The 22,532-nt window shown below is 37.3% G+C and overlaps 1 protein-coding gene and 1 long non-coding RNA gene across 2 annotated transcripts; one reads left to right on the top strand and one right to left on the bottom strand.

The window, feature by feature from the left end:
• Positions 1–3,547: 3,547 nt before the first annotated feature.
• LOC101741359 (histidine-rich glycoprotein) lies at positions 3,548–4,276 on the bottom strand. The gene has a single exon (XM_004929503.1). The coding sequence runs from the start codon at positions 4,274–4,276 to the stop codon at positions 3,548–3,550; it is 729 nt and encodes a 242-aa protein (XP_004929560.1).
• Positions 4,277–18,173: 13,897 nt separating this feature from the next.
• Positions 18,174–22,270, top strand: LOC134199816 (uncharacterized). The gene is made up of 3 exons (XR_009974455.1): positions 18,174–18,619; positions 21,351–21,472; positions 22,180–22,270. It is a non-coding gene; the product is annotated as an uncharacterized LOC134199816 (long non-coding RNA).
• Positions 22,271–22,532: the final 262 nt, after the last annotated feature.

Here is a 22,532-nt window from a genome sequence, read left to right as displayed (position 1 = left end):
CATAACGCATTTCGTGTGACATGCTAGTACGATTTTGGTCCCCATAATTTTCATACCCCGGGCCTATATATGTAAATCGATTCTAAAGGAGTAAACTCCAAAAACACTGCTAAAGAAAGGCTCAACGAAGGGCTTTTGGCTTGAACTATGTACCACCCTATTCCTTTCTCCCTAGTGTAAATATGCGTATATACTTCTTTGATTTTCATATAAAACACGATTCACTCAAAGTAACTAGGTCAAATGTCAAAAGCTCAATCGACGTTAAAGTGACGTACCAATGGAGCAAAGTAAGTGTTCTTAAACAGTCTCAAACGGATACGGTCGGATGATGTCGAAGCTGCCACAAAACCGAGTTCTACGAACGAAAACGTCAGATTAGTGCAGGCCAAGGTTAAAGAAGATAGCGATTGATTGCTTACAAAGAAATCATAATAACTGAATAGTCACGAAAAACGTCGAGACGAGAACTGAGCCATAGTTTAACTGAGCCAAAGTTTTAATAAAGCTAAAATATATTTTTTTGCTATCGGCACAACGTTAAGGCCATCGACACACTGGAAATATATGTATATATCTTTATTTACTTGTATTTATAGTATGCTCAAATATTAAAGACAAATGATTAAGTAACGAAATAGTGCGAATCCAGTATGCACCTTGGGCACTTTATTGGTACTAAGATTTTTTGGGTGCACTACATAACAGTACTACCATTCCGGTGATTTTTGCAGCCGTTATTTTGCAATCAAGACCTCAATCTCGTGGTTCAATTTGGCGGTAATTTTTACTTTGTAATTTCTAACCGCTCTTTATTTTTCCTACACAAGCTGGTAGCCTTGAGAGGCTATGCCAGCGTAACATAACGAGTAGGTGAGCTCACGAGGCTCAAATCTGACGACGTTGCTAACACTAACCCTAGCGAGAGCAGTGCTTTGCAGAATCTACCACCGGATCAGAAACGCGACTCACTGAGATGATCCGGCGAGAAACTTAGTGGGCTGTGTATGTGGATTGATTTGCGCACCGAGCCCGTCACCGCAAGAGACGGGTTCGACAAGAACGACGAGTGGTGCTTGAGGTATCTAAAGGCACCGTTATTGGATCGGAAGGATCCGAAACGACGTATTTAGAGCGATGTCGACTGCTTACCATTCGGTCCGCAGGATCGGGAATGTAGTTACCGGCGGCCACGAAGAAAGGGTTCTTCGATTCCCACTTAGGATAATCATGCAGCAAAAATGTTGAATGTATTCAAGAAATAGGTTGTTTTTATTGACCAGCTATAGCTTATGTTTTAGGCCACCGATAAATATAAAAATGGTTTCCTTTGAATCCCGAGTAATATGATGGCTTGAAGGTTTCACGTGCTCTTGTGATTCACGTTACAATTATAATGCGGCGTTTTCATTCTGTATTGAATTGAATTTACTACTAAGAGAAATAATGAAAAATGTACTTAATTTAGCATGTTTGTGGTCCCATGATTAGTCTATCAGATATGTAATATTCTATTAAATAGGTAGGTAAGTTGGGCAATCACACGTAAGCTGGTGACAGCATGATGTAGGACTTGTTTCTATTGAAAGATCCTTCCTCCATCGAGCGGAATGTCTTTGTTTGGCACACCAACGTTCAGAAGGTTCTTGATTTCTTTTCTTTTCTTGAGTTATTTTTATTTGTAAAATTGCGTTCAAGTAAATTTTTTAAAGATAAGAAACGCGATGTTTATTAGATGCTAACTGACCCCAATAATAAATTTAGGGGTATTAACTTTTTAAAATTTGAACAATAGTTGGACTACGGTTAAGTTTTAAGGAATGAAAAAGAGGTGTATACCGAGATAGTCACATATGTCGAAGGCCTCGATATAAGCAACTTTAATTCTTATTTAATCTTAAATTTAAAATACAATTCGGCAGAGGCGAGGTATAAAAACGCTTAGTAAAGCAATTCATCACTCCGGATTTGAAATTAGCCGGCCGTGTGTTCCGCTAATCCTGGATAGGTGTACCCTCGTCCGACCAAGACTGATTACGATGAGTGGACAAGTAATTTTCGGAGCACGTTTTCCCAGTTTAAAAGGAATTATAAATTAATCGAGAAAAAAGGCCGCTACAAAATCTAGTATTGTTTTTTTCTTTAATAATGATTCAAATCGGTAAATTTTAGAGATGTTGTTTTTGTAGAAAGTAGTGGTCATGCAGTAGTCGAAATTCGACTATAATTAATTGAATATAAGTTTGAACATTATTATGGTTCTATTGTCAAAGACTAACCTCTATAATCACAGATTTCGACAAAACCACACTATAGACGTACTTAACAAATGTTTACGATTGACTTCCACGGTTAAGGAATAACATAGTGTATTAAAAATGAAACCCGCAAAATTATAATTTGCGTAAAAACTGGTGGTAGGTTGCGTAAAAACTCTTGTGAGTCCGCACATCCGTGCGGTACCTACCCAGGTACCACCGTCCTGCCGTGAAGCAATAACGCGTTTCGGTTTGAAGGGTGGGGCAGCCGTTGTTACCATACTGAGACCTTAGAATTTATATCTCAAGGAGGGTTGCGTATTTACGTTGTAGATGTCTATGGGATCCAGAAACCACTTAACACCAGGTGGGCTGTGAGCTCGTCCACCCATCTAAGAAAAAAATTATATATAGAAGAGATTAAAAGCTGTTCACTTGCTTATGTAAATAACTGTGTAAAATAGTTAAAGGATATTGCGGATTACCAAAATTGCCACGATGTAGTGATTGAGAATTGCTGATCCAGAGAATATTATTATTAAAGAAATCCCTAGGCGCAGTAAATCTTCCGTAGAAGAAAAAATAGCTTATTGCTCAATTGACAGACACCTTCACCTGAAACGTGGTTCAAATTAATGTACCGTTTTCTAATTCAGTTTCTTTTATACTTTTCTAATTTCGATATCGACTGTCGACCTTCTATCAAACAATTATTTCACATTACCAATTCTATAATATAAAAGTAGCTCGATTGAATGAATCGTTCTTCTCAAACGAATATGTAAAATCTAATCTGTGTGTCTGGTGAATGGTGGATTTTAATTTTAAGCAGTTATTGTTGGCGTTTTAAGAAAGGTTTTCGTCACACCATGAAGATATGAATTACTAGCGACCCGCCTTCGCTTCGCTTCGGAAACTGTAAATTATTATTGATTTTTCCACTATTTATTGGATGTTATTATACATCTAAACCTTCCTCTTCAATCACTCTATCTATTAAAAAAACGCATCAAAATCCGATGCGTAGTTTTAAAGATTTAAGTATACATAGGGACAGACAGATATACACGTAGGGACAGAGAAAGCGACTTTGTTTTATACTATGTAGTGATGTGGAATGTGCCATAGCTGAGTATGGCCGTGTTCCACTAGTCAATAATGATAGTTTTAATTTTTTATAATATTATTTTATTAACAGAGTTAATGTAACATGATTCATAATTTATGGTAAAAAACTAACAAAACCCGTAAATAATAAAAACAATATATCACAGCACTTTGGTAAAAGATTAGTGTTTTCCGTGATGGAAACCCCAGTCTTTGTGGTCGTGATGACCGCCCTTCTTGCCATGGTCATGATGGTGGTGATGGTGCTCCTCGTGGCCGTGATGACCCTTGTGACCGTGGTGATCTTCGTCGTGATGATGCTTATCATGATGACCGTGCTTGCCATGATGATGTTCGTGATGTCCGTGCTCGCCATGTCCTCCCTTCTTGTGATGACCTCCTTTCTTATCGTGATGACCGTGATGATGTCCATGCTTGTGATGCTTGCCTTCATCGTGATGGTCATCGTAGAAGTGGTGATCCTTGTGGAAGTGGTCCTTGTGGTATTTTTTGTGGTAACCGTCGGTTTTCTCTCCCTTATCGTGATGTTTATGATGGCCGTGTTTCCCGCCCTTATGATGGTGTCCATGTTCATGGTGGTGACCGTGGTGATCATGTTCGTCCCAGTGCTTCTTATGGCCACCACCATGTTCTTCATGATGCCCTGCATGGTGATGCTTACCGTGATGTCCGTGATCGCCCTTGTGATGGTGATGGTGTCCTTTATGGCCTTTGTGTCCTTTCTCACCATGATCGTGGTGGTGGTGAGCGTGGTGCTCATGACCACCACCTTCTTCGTGGTGGCTGCTCTTGCCACTGGCGGCTGCCACCAAATCCTTCTCCTCCTCCCCTAACTCCCGGGCGCTGACGGCCACAAGGCAGAGGACTGCGGCTGCTAAGAACAGCTTCATGTTCGTTGCTCTGTACTGATTTGTTGAAGCTACGACTATTTATAGTTAGAGTATGAAGAAAGCGTTGGGTAAGCAACAGCTCAGGGACAAGTTCGAGACGAGCTGTGCGCGCTCATGCGTCACGGTCAGCCGTTGATTTCATTGTGAATTACTTTGATGTCGTACACTCGATATTGATTGACAAATTAAATCTGTCCGTTTTAATATGGAACGGATTCTCGCCCGAAATTATTGCCATTTAAATCATGTTTTTTTATTTTTTATTGCTTAGATGGGTAGACGAGCTCACAGCCCACCTGGTGTTAAGTGGTTACTGGAACCCATAGACACCTACAACGTAAATGCGCCACACACCTTGAGATATAAGTTCTAAGGTCTCAGTATAGTTACAACGGCTGCCCCACCCTTCAAACCGAAACGCATTACTGCTTCACGGCAGAAATAGGCAGGGTGGTAGTACCTACCCGCGCGGACTCACAACAGGTCCTACCACCAGTAAATATTAAGGTATTCAAATATTGAGGTAAGATTCAGGCAATATTAAAATTTAATTGAGTTGTTTTATCTAGGACTAGCGACCAGCCCTCGCTTCGCTTCGGAAACTGTAATTTATTATTATTTTCTCCTCACTCTATCTATTAAAAAAAACCGCATCAAAATCCGTTGCGTAGTTTTAAAGATTTAAGCATACATATGGACAGATATAGGGACAGAGAAAGCGACTTTGTTTTATACTATGTAGTGATTAAGTACGCTGAAAAAATGATATATAGCGTCGGAGAGCATGGAGAGACACGCTTCGTTAGCAGTTAATAATGAAACTTACGAATGTAGTGTCTATTCAAGGTAGAAAACTTTTATTCCAGTGCTCGGTTTCAGCCGTAAAAATATTGTCGGTCTAGTCCAATATTTTCGGTGCTGCATAAAAAGAACAATCTGCATCTCCCTGTCCAAATTTAATCAAAACAACAATAGGGTTTGTCCGTAGGCAGACCCTGCCCGTGGCCTTATTCTGTTGTTTAGGGAATATATTTTTGCATAAAATTCCATTTTGATTTTTTAGATGGGAGGCACATAACTATGCGGCAAAGTTTGTCAAAGGATTCATGAAAATCTTCTGTTCTACTATTTTTATTTTTTTATTGCTTATATAGGTGGACGAGCTCACAGCTCACCTGGTGTAAGTGGTTACTGGAGCTCATAGACATCTACAACGTAAATGCGCCACCCACCTTGAGATATAATTTCTAAGGTCTCAGTATAGTTCCAATTTTTTTACAGGATACAAATATGTGACTCCGTAGCTACTATGTATTCCCCTGTCATTGTTTTGTGGTAGCAGTTTCCTCTTCTGTATTTCTATCGAACTGATTAGTTCTTAGCCCTCTGCCTTCTATCTGATAGACATATATTCTGCCAATTCGATTGAGTTTAAGAGCCTGTCTCAAAAAACACCAAAATATTCACGCTTTGTTCGGGGTTCTATGACTGCCCAATATTGCTTGCCATTAACTCATCTGTTTATTAAAGGTAAATCTAGATTCAAGCAAAATATATTAGATATTTATTACATGAAGTATAGGTATAGTTCGGTTTTGGTTAATTAGACTCGATGATCTGCTAAGATTAAAAGAAAACTAAACAAATAGTTATTGCGACAAAATCTCTATTTTCTATAACTTCTCGTATGTAATTACACAAATAAGTGGAATCGTCACAAAAACCAAACAAGTTTATTCAGAACTATATCCAGAATAGGGCCGGGGCAAAGAGGCTTTCAACAAACGACCCCTCTAGTACTCCTGGGGCTGTGAAGTACCAAAATGGGCAAATATTTTTTCAACTTTTACAGCTGTTTGTATATTTAACAGGCGCGACAAGGTATATCTACCTCGCTTATAATCGAAAAGTGACGGAAAAACCAATAATCCAGAAGATACTACAAATAGTCTGTTGGAAGATTTTATTTTGAATTTATCCTTGCAATTTCGATCTAAATGGATTAAAAATGTCAATGGATTAAATGTATCTTGTAAATAAATTCCTTTAATTACTAATTACGACGGCTTAAATTAAGTTAACTAATTAGCTGTATTACTCAATGAGAACTTTTTTATTGTATTCGGTTCAATTTATCTTCTTTGAATGTGATCAGTGCAGCTATAGGTGGATTTAGACACAGAATATTCTAAATTCCGATGAGAAAATCTTTAGAAAAATACATTGTAATGAATTTGTCGAAACATCCCAAAATAAAAATGAGATAGCTTTTTAAGCCCCAAACAGATTTTTGTATTAGCAAAGCTACTACTAAGGGTTTTGTAAAGGGAATTTTTATGAATGTTCTGAAAAATAAAGAAATACTTAATCTTTTCCGCAGAATCAGGAAGCTTCAGTTATACGTATAAAAAACGTTTTAACTGATGAAACTATATGATCATTAACGTTTTTTTAGTTTGTTATAAATAAATGGTTCGATAAGCGGATTGTAAAGTTATTGTATAATAGAATACATTATGATTCTTAAAATAATGGTTCAATTCAGCTCAATAATCGTATAGCAATAGGCAGTTAAGGTCATATTATTATGGAGGTTGTCTGCTTTATAAATTTTTGGCGGTAAACTCGTTCCATTCCATTTCAATGAAATATCTGATCTAAGAATATAAAATTTCCGCTGGAATTCATACAAAAATCCAAATCTTCAATACTTACTTGTAGTGAAATGTAACAGGTCGTTACGTGATTTGTCAGGAGCAATCTTGAGGGCTTTTCGAGTTCAAGAGACAAATCATTTGCTAATACTACGAGTGGTGCTGGTTTTGTACGCCTCTATTTTGTTTGAAGTAATGCGTGTTTTTGTTGTAATATTTCTGTTTTATAGTTTTGTAGCAGATGTATACGATTTAGTGAAATCTGTAAGCTTCAAATGATGCGATAGCATGAATTAACAGTCTTAGCTAATTAAATTTACAGATATTTTTTTGCCAAAGAAAATCTAATCCATTGCTTTCGTATATATATATCATTGATTTAATTATATTGTTTTATATGTTGAATTCAAGTTAATGATTTATATTAAGAAATCACATATCTACCTAGAAAAATATCTTCATTTTTTTATAAAATAAATTACACTACTTAAACAGAAAATAATAAAAAATTAAACTGTACCCACATTTGTGTATTTCCTACAGTGACACGTGTTTCAAACTCTAATAGTGCTCATTTTAGTCGGACAAATAATGTTGGAATTTCCGCCGCTTCTATCGCCGCCCACAAAGGCTCTGGATTGATTTCCTATAAGGAGTGGGGCAGTGAGAGCTATTAAGTTCTTTTATTGAGGTTCACATTTATATAAATCAGCCCATGAATTGTGCTCTCGTTGGCCAAGGTTTTTGTTGTGATCGGAACTAGGTGGCACTTAAGAAGTACATAAATAAGGACTCGTTTTCAATAGATTACATTTTATTACAATTACAGCTTAGGAATTTTTATTTTATTTCATTTCGTAATTATAAATTCAGTACATAATTATATTTCAGAAAAAAAAATTCGGTACAATTTAAAATATAGAGGATTAGAAAACAGACTTTTGTATACAACATGTCTTGTCTATGGCTACAAAACCAATAAAGCAAACATGGAATTAAACCGAAGAATACTTATCATGCCGACGAACCAATAGCATGCTGTATGAATGTATGGAATGGTTTGCTTTTTGTTCTTTTACGCAAAAATGAATCATAATTTCAGGTCGTTACGTCATAAACATGTTCGGAAGAAACAAACAACTGTAACTCACTCGTGTAAATGACACACCAATTTTATAGAAGTCAAACAAACAAACTTAATCAAGAATGTTATACGTGTATTAAAAAGAGAGAGAGAGAGAATACACTTTATTGCACACCAAAACACAATTTACATTCAAAAACAGTCAAAAAGCAGATAGATTTGTACAATAGGTGGTCTTATCGCTAAAAGCGATCTCTTCCAAACTGTTTAATTTAGAGAAAATTTAAGAAGAATAATAAGAAAAAGAATAACACTTAAGATATTAATTACATATAATATGTAATAATTCTGCCTATATAGTTTCACCAAAGTTTTGAACAACTTTCTCGTGTGGCCGAAAGGAAAAAAAGCGATGTGCTCAAAATCATTATCTACAGTTTCATCCTATTCTGTGTTATCGCACTCAATCCCCAAAAAAAACTCCGAACAAAAGTTCCACAGTGTATTTTCGACAGTGAAATAAATTATTTCCAGATCATGAGACGTAGATATTGTTTGATAGAAGTTTTTTTGTAATATCTCACTGAATCAGATGAACTAAACTCAGCTAATGTACTTTTGAAGGTTTTTTTGTCGGAATAAGGATGTGGACTAAAATCACAATTTTATGAACAAATAATTTTATCTAAAATCCATTATGGAAAGTCACAATCCATTCATAAACTAATTTGGGAAGCCGGTAGTGAAGAAGATGCATTTGACTGATTTTTATGTTTTTTAAAACAAGATAAAATCTGTTTAACCTAATCATACTGTAATTGACAGCAATATTGAAACTAGAGGCGCATTTTTACTTTAAGCTTCTCGATATTTGATGTTTTTTCGTCATTTCTGAATCGATACCTGTTATTGTAATTTGTATTTTACAACTAGTACAAAGACGCTTTATGACTAGATACTACTATTCTGCCTATTTCTAGCGAGAGGCATTTACGCGTTACAGTTTGGACTTTGTAGAATACAATTCGATGCCTCCAATGAACACTACTCTAACTCAAAATTTTGAAATTTTGGTTTTCCACGCAAATTGCTTCACTATGTTAAAAGTATTACAATCAGTCATTATTGATGGGGTTCGAAGCAAGAGTAAATCAGCTAGTTACACAAAAAAAACCATAAATATATCTGCAATAATAAAGATTTTATCAACTTTTTTCGTTTAAACGCTCCTCCTGTAAATCTACGAATTTGGAGTTAGCGTAGTGTTCATTGGAGGCATCGAATTGAGACTTTGACTTGCTATCTCTGTCCGTTAATTATTTTTATTATGAATTATGGGTAATGGCACTGCGTGAATGCAGCTGTATACTTCAAGAAATAAGATTGAAGATTCAACTGGATTGGATTTAACGGCTATCCTTTTCAAGAAATGGAATATTTGGTTGATTTGCGTGCAGCATCAAGACCTACTAGCAAGGAGTACTATCGGTAATATGCGGCTAGAAATTATGAAGTTAGATCTTACTCTATTTAGTTAAATTTAATGTTGTCCTCGTCAAATCACAATGGGGCTAATATTACAATCATTCGGTTCTAAGCTTGGGCTAAGTTTGACCAACCCAGTCAGTGCGGACAGGGTTTTAGCGCAATAAAAATTGCCTTTTAGCACTTACTCGAAAATTCGTGAAACAATAATTACGAGAGCAAGCCGGAGCCGCAAAAAAATTACAAAAGAAAAATCCTTTCCCTTGAAAATATGTTTTTTTAATGAAACGACAAAACTCTGTGGAAAGAGAAGACCGCTTTATTAGGTTACGTTGGATAAATGAAAATAAAAGCAACAGGCTGACTTGGCGATGTAGGAGAAGGTTCACAGTGCATACAACTAATAAATGCTTAACTCGTATTTAATTAAATATTAAAAAGTCTTTAGTGTGTTTATTATAATAGCTACTTTTTTAAGATTCGTGAATTTAAGTGAAAAAACTAAAACATTGCAGATTGTGTCAAAAGTTTAGTGATATTACAGCTCACTCTCAATTTAATAGTCGGAGTTTAGCTTTTGTCTAGAAATAGAGATAGGAGGGATAACCTTGTGTAGATTACAAATAATTTACTGCATTTTTACTAGCGTTATTATCATTTAACACAACAGTGATGCCAAAGCATATGGATCTTCAAACCAATGCCTACGATGTATGCCAGCATTTCCGTTATACATATAAACGGCAAACGCTTAATGCTGCTAACGTAACATTATATGCGACATTAAAAGCTAATCAAACAAATGATCATTGCAAATCTAATTGCATTAAGTGTCCGTAACAGGCTCGTTCACAATATATAATCTTTATATTATCATTCTTTATTATCCAATCTTTATTTATACCGATGTTCATCATTCTCCTGCCCTTCTTCCAGTCACCCGGGGTCAGCGTAGCATGTTATCTCTATTACTTCCATACTCCTCTAAAATATACCATTTCTTCCCTTACTCCCCTCTTACACATATTGTTTTTTACACAATCCATCCATTTCTTCTTAAATCTACCTCTTCCTCTATATCCTTCCCCATTCATAGTTAACACTCTCTTACCAATCCCATTTTCATTTCGTCTCATTACATGTCCATACCGGATGGTCTTCACGTTGTGGTCATACACAAACCCGTTGACTCTAAATCACTAATTATATAATCCCTGATTATTTTAGCATTTTAAGCATTTGTATAGTAAAATAGTCAAAAGTCAACACGAAAGTAGGTACATTTTTCAACAATTCCTAAAGTTCAACGCCCACCAAGGATTCCTGTGCTGACGAGTGCCTAAAAGAACCAACAACCATATGCTGCAGCCCGGCCTCTAGACGACCCGAAATATAATATATATGATATATAAATATAACTAATAAAAAAAAAAAACATTGTGTATTTGCCGCTAGTTTTTAAAACTGTTCATGTGTACATTCACAGCTTAATGCTACATTCTAACGGTACGACGCGACTATTCTGTATTTTAAGTGTTAATTTAACCAATGAGAACCATTCGAAGCTTATTGTTGTGAGAGTGAGTCCCGTTGATCGAATGTATAGTTAGATGAATGTTAGAAAAATTGTTAATAGAACTATTGAATACTCTTAGAATTTCCTATCTGAATCTAAATCGATTTTCGGTTACGTCATAATTATTTTTGTAAGGAAAGAAGGAATTATGATGACCCGGAGGCTTTTCCAGTTTCACCAGGCCAAGCCAGGCTGGGTGAGAAAAATTGTTCGAGTGCTTTTGAAGGTTTCCTTTCAGCTGCTTCGTGATGTATCTACTGCCCGATCAGAATCGCAATAGTATTGACGTGACAACGTCATATAATTTGATGGAGCCGGCTGCACGCACGAAAAAAACATGACTCATGCGGCGTTACCTCGCTCTGAGGCGTTCCAGTTAAGGCTTGAAGTGCAAGCGAGAGCGCGCAACGAGCGACAAAGAGGCACAATCGGCCGCCGCGTTAAGCCTCGCCTCCGAGAATAAAAATAAAAAAATTTGAAAAATGAAACCATTCCATCAGTATTTTCTTATGACGTTGTCACGTTCAACAATGGTCAGTAAACCGACTTTTCAGACAACCGATTTTTTTATTATACAAATAATCCAATATGAAGGCCTACTATAACACATAATTCTTGTTAATATAAAACAACGATAATCCGTTTAATAGTCGTTTCCAAAATTCAAATCTCACAAAATGATCAATTAAATAAATTTAATTTAGAAAATAATATTTTCAGTTTTCAATATCAATTTAAAAATCTGTTTTTTTTAATGCCTTGGGTAAACGAGATTACAGCCCACTTGGTTAAAGTGGTTACCAGAGCCCATAAGCATCATGACGAGAATGCCACAACCCTGAAATATTAGTTTGAAGTCTCAATTGTATTGTATAATGACTAACCGACCACATATTTGGCCCAGGAGAATCGGAAATCTGGCGTCACCCGAAACATATCTGGTCGGGTCCCGCGGGTCTACTTTCGGTGCTTTTAACGGCCGTCTGGTGTAGTGGTAAGTGACATGGTCACTACACAAGGGGGTCGCGGGTTCGAATCCCGCCAAGGGAAGATATTTGTATGATAAATATAAATGTCTTTTCCAGGGTTATGGATGTATATTAAATATATGTATGTGTATAATAAAAATCTTACATTTATATCCGTTATCTGGTACCTGTAACACAAGTTCTTTACGAACTTATCACGGGGCCGGTTAACGTGGCATGATTGTTAGTAAATATTTATTATTTATTTATTATTATTTTAAGCCCATCAAGCACCGGTCTGATTCCTCGTCAAGCTCGTCGATCTCGACGCAGAGTTTCACTAGTGAACTAACCCACTAACTAAGACACTGGCCATTGCGTTTCTCACCGGATATTCTCAATGGATCGCGATCTCAATTAAGTAGTAAATTCTGCGAAGCACTTCTCATGCTAGGGCTGATGTTCGCTTCACTCTCCTCCCCTTGCCTTTTCATGAGTTCTGTCTCATGCGAGGGTTGGACGTTGGTTGTTGAGCGACAGGAGGTTTTAGTCGGTTCGACTCCGACATGCCCCACCCTCCATCCCCAGTGGAGGGTGGGGAGTCCGGCGATTTCCTCATGACAAAAAAAAAAAAAGGCTGATGTTAGCAAATTCTCTCAGGTTGAGTGCCGTGAACTCACTTATACGTCTGCACGAAGCTGGAACAGCCCTTAGGCTACCATCGAATAGGTGAGGGAAAAAAAAACAACCTTCAAATGCATCAGTGCGTCGAATGAGACATAATCAATATGGGAGCTATTCCAAGACATTAAGTTGTTACAAATAAGTGCCAATTATAACTTGACGCCTGAACTAAAAGCTATAGTGACATCGTAATGAAAAAACATCTCTGCGTCTCAAGACTCTCACAGCCCACCTGGTGTTAAGTGGTTACTGAAGCCCATATACATCTACAAACTAAATGCGCCACCCACCTTGAGATATAAGTTCTAAGGTCTCAGTATAGTTACAACGGCTGCCCCATCCTTCAAACCGAAACGCATTACTGCTTCACGGCAGAAATAGGCGGGACGGTGGTACCTACCCGTGCAGACTCACAAGAGGTCTTAGCACCAGTAATTACGAAAATTATAATTTTGCGGGTTTGATTTTTATTACACGATGTAAAAGTCAAACGTGAACATTTGATAAGTACGTATTTTATTACAAAGATTGGCACCCGCCTGCGTGATTCGAACACCGGTGCATTGCAAGATTTGAATGCACCGGACGTCTTATCCTTTTAGGCTACGGCGACTATCCGTTAACTCATTTGATGCACAAACAAGATATAAATAAATAAAAGAGTACTACCAAAATGATATTGAAAGAGAATCTACATTAAGTCTAAGCAAAATAAACTCAACAGCTTTAGGGTTGCACACTCATGACTATCCTTAATAATATTTCAAGTGTTCAGGTGTCCTGCGGTAGGACCCTTGTCAAAGTAAGATTACCGTCGCGTCGGCTACCCGCGTTTGTGCACTTTTGTGTCCATTGTGCGTTAATGTGGCCACACGTTACATAATTATTTCATGGAGGTTATTCTTGCTAAGGCTTTTTAGATTAGTTAAGCCGCTTTCAGACTACGCTATAAAATAATAGCATATAGTATATAGCATATAGTATATCATATAGTATATTTACCATATGATATACCATGATATTAGGTATCACCACCTTATCATGCCTATTTCTGCCGGGAAGCAGTGATGCGTTTCGGTTTGAAGGGCGGGGCAGCCGTTGTAACTATACTGAGACTTTAGAACTTATATCTCAAGGTGGATGGCGCATTTGCGTTGTAGATGTCTATAGGCTCCAGTAACCACTTAACAACAGGTGGGCTGTGAGCTCGTCCACCCATCCAAGCAATAAAAAATAAGTATTCGGTAGGCAGCGGCTTGGCTCTGCCCCTGTCATTGCTGAAGTCCATGGGCGACAGTAACCGCTTACCATCAGGTGGGCCGTATGCTCGTCTGCCTACACGGGCAATAAAAAAAAAGCTCATAGCACAACAATATCGCACACCATACGTTGTTATGGAGACGTTCACACTGTACTGTACTATATAATATTGGTTAAGTATAGGCTGCTATACTATATGGCACTATTATAGTATAGCGTAATCTGAAAGCAGCTTTAGGATTGTAAATTCTTTTATTTTAAATATTTAAGTTGTAAGCCTTCATTAGCTTTTGATTATTTTACTAATGAATTTCTAGTGAAATACGTACTTAACGCTCAAGAATGACTTCTCAGATGCAGGAATAGCATCACTGAATAAAAATCAAATCCGTTGAAATTATAATACTGGTACTACGACATCATGTGAGTTTGCACGGGTAGGAACCACTGCCGCGACATTTCTACCACGAAGCAGTAGCCGTCAAGAGCTCATGTCTCAAAGTTGGTAGTGGCATTTACGTTGTTAATGTCCATAGGCTCCGAAAACCACTTAAAATCAGTTTTAAGATCAGCTTAACGTCATCCCTACCTTTTTATTACACAGATGGGTAGTGGTTATCGGAGACCATGAACCTCATAGCGTGAATGCAGATTGAGGTCTCGTGCTATTAGTCGAAGTATCTATTATATTGTACGAAGGAAAATAAAATCGGTCATATTGACTAAACCATTTGTTACGAATTAAATCGAAATGAAAAATAGTTTCCGCCACTACACACGGGATATGTGAACAGCAAAATTTAACAAAATTTTATATTATTTACCTCAAAATAACTTAAGTGCAGATCGTAGTCTAATATAATATGCACTACGTATTTTACCTCCATGCTCCATACGTTACCGCCTCTGAGAGTTTCTCAATCCTAAAATAAATTGTTTTGAATGTTTAATAAGACGTGCGAAATTAACAAGATAAATGCATTAAGAGTTACAAAGAGACGAGAAAATGTTATTTTGTAAGTTGGAACAGAACAATTTAGACTTTATTGAGCACTAAAATAGTAACAATACCAATAAATAGCATAGAGGGATCCTAACCCGTAATGTAAGTAAAAATATGCATTTTCTACTACGGGAAAAATAAAGTTACTATATTTTCGTCTTTTGCTCGCAAACCGTAGACACATTTCAAATGACTTTTATGAAACCGCGTTTATTGTTTTGTTCTAACATTTCGTATACTTTATGATTTTCGTTATCATATTAAGTTTATTTGTCGATGTTTGAATTTTAACAAAATTTACAACCAGTCTTTTTTATTTTCTATTAACTAGTTATTGCTATTTACGTTGATTTGCATACCGAAAAAACTAACAGTATCTTGTTAAGTCTGGCATTTTGGCCTTGGGTTTTCATTTTTACGATAAGAGATTCCCAAGTGCTACATAATCCATCTCGCAGAAGGAGGCGGCGGGGCGAGTGAGGCAAAGCTCTCCTCACTACGTAGAAACCCGCCGCCGCCGAGCAGGGGGTCGGGACCGGGGTCGTATCCGTGACCTGGCCCCCTAAGAGCTAGGGGTCCCACCCGTTTTGTGCGGGGAGAGACCCAGACATGGGGTGGCGTGCTTTGTACGCTCACCCGCATTAGGAAGCCGGGTGATGGTAGACCGCGTTCCTCCGACCGCTCTGGGGGAAGGTGTAATGCGGCGCCATCAAAACGGGCTCTCGGCCCGCTGAACGAGGGAACCGGTGGTCGTGTCGCTGGCGGCCGCCGGTCCGGCGTCCGTGGGACGGTGGGATGGATGTAATGTGCTCTGCGTCAACCCTGTCCCGCCGTCTCAATAGCCCCGACTGGGCTCCGGCCCGGTGCGAGGTAGGGCGCCGGTTGTGAGCGGCAGGAGTTTTTAGTGAGGTTCAACTCTCACATACCCCACCTGCCGCGCGGGTGGGGATCCGGCGATTTTCTCCTGTGGAAAAAAAAAAAGTGCTACATAATAGCGGTAAAGTTACTAAAAGTATGTATATTGTTTCGACCATTTATGTTACTATTTGTATTGGACGTAGTGTAATATAATATTATTATAGTCAGGTATTGAGCCTGGTCCACGGTTTCTTTGTATACAGGATGATTTTTGTGACTCCTGTTTTTCTCAACATTTTTTTCGTTGGATTTTGAGTTGAAAAACTTATGCTTAGCTCAGAAAACGAACATTAAAACGTTACAATTGTTCCAAGCCAGGATATACTCTACTTACTTTCCGCAAAGTGCTGACTAACTAACAAAGTTTCACTTCCCTAACGCACAAAATCCGAATAGACTGTGAAAATTACAAAAACCATTTAAAACTAAGTACTAAAAATTGCGTTCTTTTTATTTCTTTATTTTCATTTGCGACCATCAAAACCGCACTATGCGTATCTTTTTTACCAATATGTGTTCAATAAGCTTGATTTAGGTAACAATTACAAAAAAATACTAGTAAAAATCAATGTTATTCACGTTTAGTATTCCAAAAAGTCCATGGGCTATTTATTAGTTATTCAATAAATTTCTCCAGTTAATTTTAAACTACGTAGATACATTCTAAACTCCACTCACATTTCTAATCTAATTAGTATTGTTAAAATAACTCTGAAAAGTTTTACGAAACTCATCGAAAACTAATTTTGCTCGGGTCGAAATTAATGTATGAAATTCCAATGCAAACAATTCGCATCGTCCATCCGATACGACGTGAAAGTATGAGATTATGTTTCGTATTATTTTCCCATAAAGTTTTGATTTGCTTGCAGGCAATTAATTACAAGCAGTTTGTCAAATGTTCGTTATAACCCGTTGTCTGTCAAGATCAACAAAATTTTCAATCGACATATTATTATAAATTTTAAATATTTTTAGATTAACAAATTTTTCTTCTTGATTTACCCAAAATGATAATGATACCACTTAAAGTTTTATTAAAACAGAAACAAAAAAAAATATTCTTATGTGGATTATCTGCCACTCATTCTCTTACTGTTGAGGATTTCGATCTTGATAGCGATCTTGCGATACGATTTGTATTAATAGGCTGGTAAATGGTATTCATTCCATTCGGTACTAAGCTTAGTCTTCCGAACGATTGGATTATAGCTACCGATAGAGCGATTCGGAGTTTCGAAGTCGTCGTGGCCAAAAGGATAAGACGTCTGGTGCATTCGTGTGTAGCGATGTACCAGTGTTCGAATCTCGCAGGCGGGTACCAATTTTTGTAATGAAATACGTACTTAACAAATGTTCACGATTGACTTCCACGGTGAAGGAATAACATCGTATAATAAAATCAAACCCGCAAAAATATAATTTGCGTAATTACTGGTAGTAGAAACTCTTGTGAGTCCGCACCGGTAAGTACCACCGCCCTGGCTATTTCTGCCGTGAAGCAGTAATGCGTTTCGGTTTGAAGGGTGGGGCGGCCGTTATAACTATACTGAGACCTTAGAACTTATATCGCAAGGTGGGTGGCGCATTTACGCTGTAGATGTCTATGGGCTCCAGTAACCACTTAACACCAGGTGGGCTGTGAGCTCGTCCACCCATCTAAGCAATAAAAAAAAAAGATGTTTGCGAGTCGAGATGATTTTCGTGAAGCAGGCAAACTGACTGTAGATACAATCCGGTTGTTATTACAAAATTAATAGGCGAGTAATTGGCCGCGCCCGAGCGGGCTACGTCTGAAGGCGGCCTGCTATTGACTGCTAGTTAATTAGAGCTGAACCGTCGGGAACAATGCGGAACAAACGGTGCATCGGCTCGGAATAAGCCGGCCGAGGTGGAACAATCCCGGGCTGCATGCAGAGACCCAGGACTTGTAAGCACCTTTTTGTTTTGCATAACAATGCAGCATTATTTTATTAATTAAAAATTCAACGTTTATTTCCAATCTTTCTATTCGCTCACCACCGTTTCGATTGCGAACTAAAAATTAGAAAAATAATAATTAAAAAACCTATTTACTGTCGCACTGTCGCAACGTTAAAACACGGGTTTGACTTACATAACTATGACGTAGGTAGTTTCACATTTACAAGTGGGCATCGTGTAGTCGAAATTCGACTATAATTCACTGAAATTATAAGTTTGTACACTATTAGGATTCTATTGTCAAAGACTATCATACTTCTATAATTATAAATTTCACCAAGACTACACTTTAGACAAACAATATTAATCTATTCTCAATTTGACCACAGACAATAAGACAGCAATAAGAAAAGTTTGACAATAAGCAAATAGTATGAATCATAGATTATACACTTAATATATTGTATGAATGCGTGTATGTGTCAAATACATGGACGTGTTTGTAATGTTTTTTTATTGATTTATTGTATCTTTTATGCATAATTAAATAAAATACTCTCCTTCTCTATATTCTCTATAAGTGTGGGATATTCCATACTCCTCCGTCCGCGCAATTTTCGTTAAAAGGGGTACAAAGTTTTTGCTTCACTTATTAATATATAGATTATAATCGAGCCAATAAAAATGCATCCTGTAATGAAATCCACAAAGAAGATTTATCGCGATTCAAGCAACCCAAAGGAAAAAGGTTCTGTTACCGAACGAGGGTTGGTGCCGTGCCGGATCAGGTAAACGTGCAGAATTAATCACACCTTCAAGATTACACATCGAACTATTCAGCGTTTCGCTACGTGCGGCCATTAAAGCCGCGAGTCCGAGAGAATGCATGCATGTATTACTTGATAAAGTGATTGCTTAAAAATTTACAAATTTCATTGTCTATTGTCTATAATATATATAAAAATGAACTGCTGTTCGTTAGTCTCGCTAAAACTCGAGAACGGCTAAACCGATTTGACTAATTTTGGTCTTGAATTACTTGTGGAAGTCCAGAGAAGGTTTAAAAGGTAGATAAATATGAAAACGCTCGGAATTAAATAAAGTTTAGGTCTTTTATTTATCGATTGAGGCACTACGAAGTCTGCCGGGTCAGTTAGTAGTTTATAAATTTTCAACAAACCTTCGAGTGCAGCAGTTTAAAATGTAAAATAGGTATTTTTTTATGGCCTTTGCAAGTAGACGAGCATACGGCTTACCTGATGCTGAGTGGTTTCCGTCGCTCATGGAAGTCAGCAATGGATGTCAGCAATGCCGCTAAGTAATCTTCACAAGCCTCGTTTGAAGAAGGACATGTCATAGCGCTCGGAAAACACCGTGGAAGGAGCTTATTTCAAAGCTGGATGGTACGACGCAAAAAATACCTCTAGAAACGCAGGCAGGCATCTTTAAAAATTTAATCTGGATGAACGCTTGCATATACGGAATGGTTAGATACATAACGGTTTTAGATAGTATTTTCTCTAGGATTCGAACACCAGCACAGTTGCATCGCTCGATACCTAGTGCAACGGGCGTCTTAACATTTAGGCTTAAGCCTTAGATGAACTCTACTTAGGTAGCGCACGGTGCGATCGTAAAAAGGAGATAAAGGGTCATATCCATAAATTCCTCTGAGAACTTTCCGGAGCAATCCCGCTTTCTGTGGCCCAAACGTTACACTCTCGCCGAGCCTTTTCTCAGTCAGAATAGATTCTCATTCAATTATCCAAATGAAATCCGGATAAAGCTTGTGATCTCACGACGTTAACACAATTTGTGCCAGTTCGACGTTGAAGCCGAATTAAGAATCAGACATTAAGGGCAAGCGTAATCAAATAAATGGATCATCCAATTTATATATTTCGGATAATATATATCTTTTTCATTACTTCTACGTATAGTTTAGCTAAGACAAATATGTCTTACAACGCAAAATTGCAAAAATATGATTTGATTATATATTGTAGTCCGTGGGCAGTAGCTTGCTGTGCCCTTGGCATTACTGACGTCCACGAGATACACTACCGTCAGCTATACGTCTGCCTTCAATGGCAATACAAATGGGTGCTTATGATTAATAGGCGGTTATTATCTCTATTCACGTATCGCATATCATTTGAACAGGCTTTGCTTTGACAGCTTTGACCCGACATCTAGCACTAGCCTCATACATGCTAAATAGCTTGCTTGACATTTTCAATGTGGAGACGACTCTAAAAGACATTTAACGCTGGTGAAGTGATCAATTTGTTTATTATTATGATAAGTTGATTAATCCCTCTAGTTTTTTTTCTCTAAATCTAAGAAATCCCTATATGCCTATGTACATATATAGTGCGAAGTAGTAATTAGTCTAGTAATTTTATTACTAAATCATTCTGCTATACCTTCTTATGTTTCTTTTAAAATTTACGCACTCACTTTGAAAGTCTTTACTGGTGGTAGGACCTCTTGTAAGTTAGCACGGGTAGGTACCACCACCCTACCTATTGCTGCCGTGAAACAGTAATGCGTTTCGGTTTGAAAGGCGGGGCAGCCGTTGTAACTATACTGAGTGAGACCTTAGAACCCATATCTCAAGGTAGGTAGTGCATTTACGTTGTAGATGTCTATGGGCTCCAGTAACCACTTAACACCAGGTGAGCTGTGAGCTCGTCCACCAATCTAAGCAATAAAATATATATATTATGGAAAACTTTTGAGACTGCGACGTTGTCGTGAGTACTTGACAATAATAGCTATTGCAACTGCAACTGCAAGAAAGAGCTGTTTTTAATTATTATGTTATTATTCGTTTTTGTTTAGTTCAATAAAGGTTTGATAAGAATTTTTTTGTTTTATTTTAATTTAATAAATAATTAATTCACATATGAAACTAAGTAACTAACTAAGTGGTAGAGTTAACATTGTTATTTGTATTTTGACATTCAACAAGTGTGTCATACTGACATCTAAGTTGAAATAAACGATTTTGAATTTGAATTTGAATTTGAATTAACATATGAAGTAGCAAGAAGTCACTAACTTTTTGTTTTGCTTTATAAATAATATATAATTTAATATGACTACCGACTCTCACTTATTTTAATCAATATACGTAATAAGCAAATCCAAAACATTCATTTTTTTCTCACTGTAATTTAAGGATAATATGGGCTAATCAACATAACGACTAACTAATTCCAACTAAAATGCCCTTTTCCCAAAATATTGATTATATCACATAATAACTTCTTGCAATAAGCCGACGATATTATCATTTACTGAATTTCAAATACGTTCTGATTATGTTAGATTCATGTTTATGATCCGGTGGTTTCTGGAGCTGTTTCCTACACTCTGTAGAAACTCTTAGCAGAATAACGTTGGTACTTAATCGCTAAAGAATGAGTAAAAACTAAGAAGTTAATAATATATTTATAGTTTCATAAAAATATATCCGTCTACAAAAAAAAACAGAAACTGTTTTCGATTCCACAGAATCCGGACGAAGCACCGCGCTGTACCGGAAGTCACGGCGCGCGCCGGATATGAAGTACAAATTCCTGATATCCGCCTCTCGCACGTTTATGTTTATTTACCAGTAAACAAATAAATTGTAGGTAAGAGGTTCATTTTTAATGGAAAAAAACGAATATGACTAATAATTCTTTATAATCCGTAATTCGCGAAAAATACTGTTTTCGAATGTTTTATTGGCTGGCGTACCAAATCTGCTCGTAGCAAGAACACAATATAAGTAAAACCGACATATTGTAACGAAGGCCTTTCCAGTTTCACCAGGACAGGTGGGCGAGCAAAGGCTCAGCCAGGAGGGGTGGGACTTCCTAACAACTGCCCGAGCGCCTCCGAAAGAGACCTAACAACTCAAGAGCAATTACTTCGTGAATGAATCTACTACCGGATCGGAATCGCGACCCGCTGAGAAAATCCGGCGAGAAACTCAGCGGGCATGGGTTAGGTTGCACGTCGACCTCTTTGTCGAATTCGACGAGTACGGTTACCGGGCCCACCAAGCTATGATAGCGTGGCCTTGCCATACAATCTGAATGCTTAAAGCCAATCTAATAATGTATTTATTTGAATAAGACTGAATTCTTATAAATATATAAACATTCATTAAAATGCACACTCAAAAATAATTCCTTGTTCCGATTGTTATTAGAGTAAGTAGCCAGCCGTCTCTCATAGCTCATTTGCTTTTAAGCAGCTATCGGAGTCAATAGATCACCTATATCTTCGCCCATCTTGAGTTATGATATTAAATCCTCTTTTGCATAAGACTTTTGCAACTGTTTTCATGTTACAGTTAAAAGTATTGTTACGGTAAGAATAACGCCATCGATCGTTGAAGAAACGAATGTCAAAACAACTAGTAATACCGAGAACGCTCGTGAAGTGTAACGCCATCTATTATCAAATAGCGGAAACACACATCGAAACGACTGATCTTGCCGAGAATATTCTCGATAATTTTAGATATATCGTATCGACTATAAAAGCATTGCATAGTTAACACGAAGGCAGTTAGTAATCGCATCTACTTGAAGCGAAGCGGAAGAAGTGGATTACGAATTGTAATTGTGAGTATTCTAAGTGTTAAATAGAGTTTTAATTTGTACTTTGGTGGAGGTTTTATTTATCCTCAGCGCGTAACAGTAT

This window comes from Bombyx mori, chromosome 12 (assembly GCF_030269925.1).
Source record: "Bombyx mori chromosome 12, ASM3026992v2".
In the NCBI taxonomy this organism is placed as follows: Eukaryota; Metazoa; Arthropoda; class Insecta; order Lepidoptera; family Bombycidae; genus Bombyx; species Bombyx mori.
Note: the sequence above shows the minus strand (reverse complement) of the source record. Positions and strands in the feature narration are given on the sequence as shown.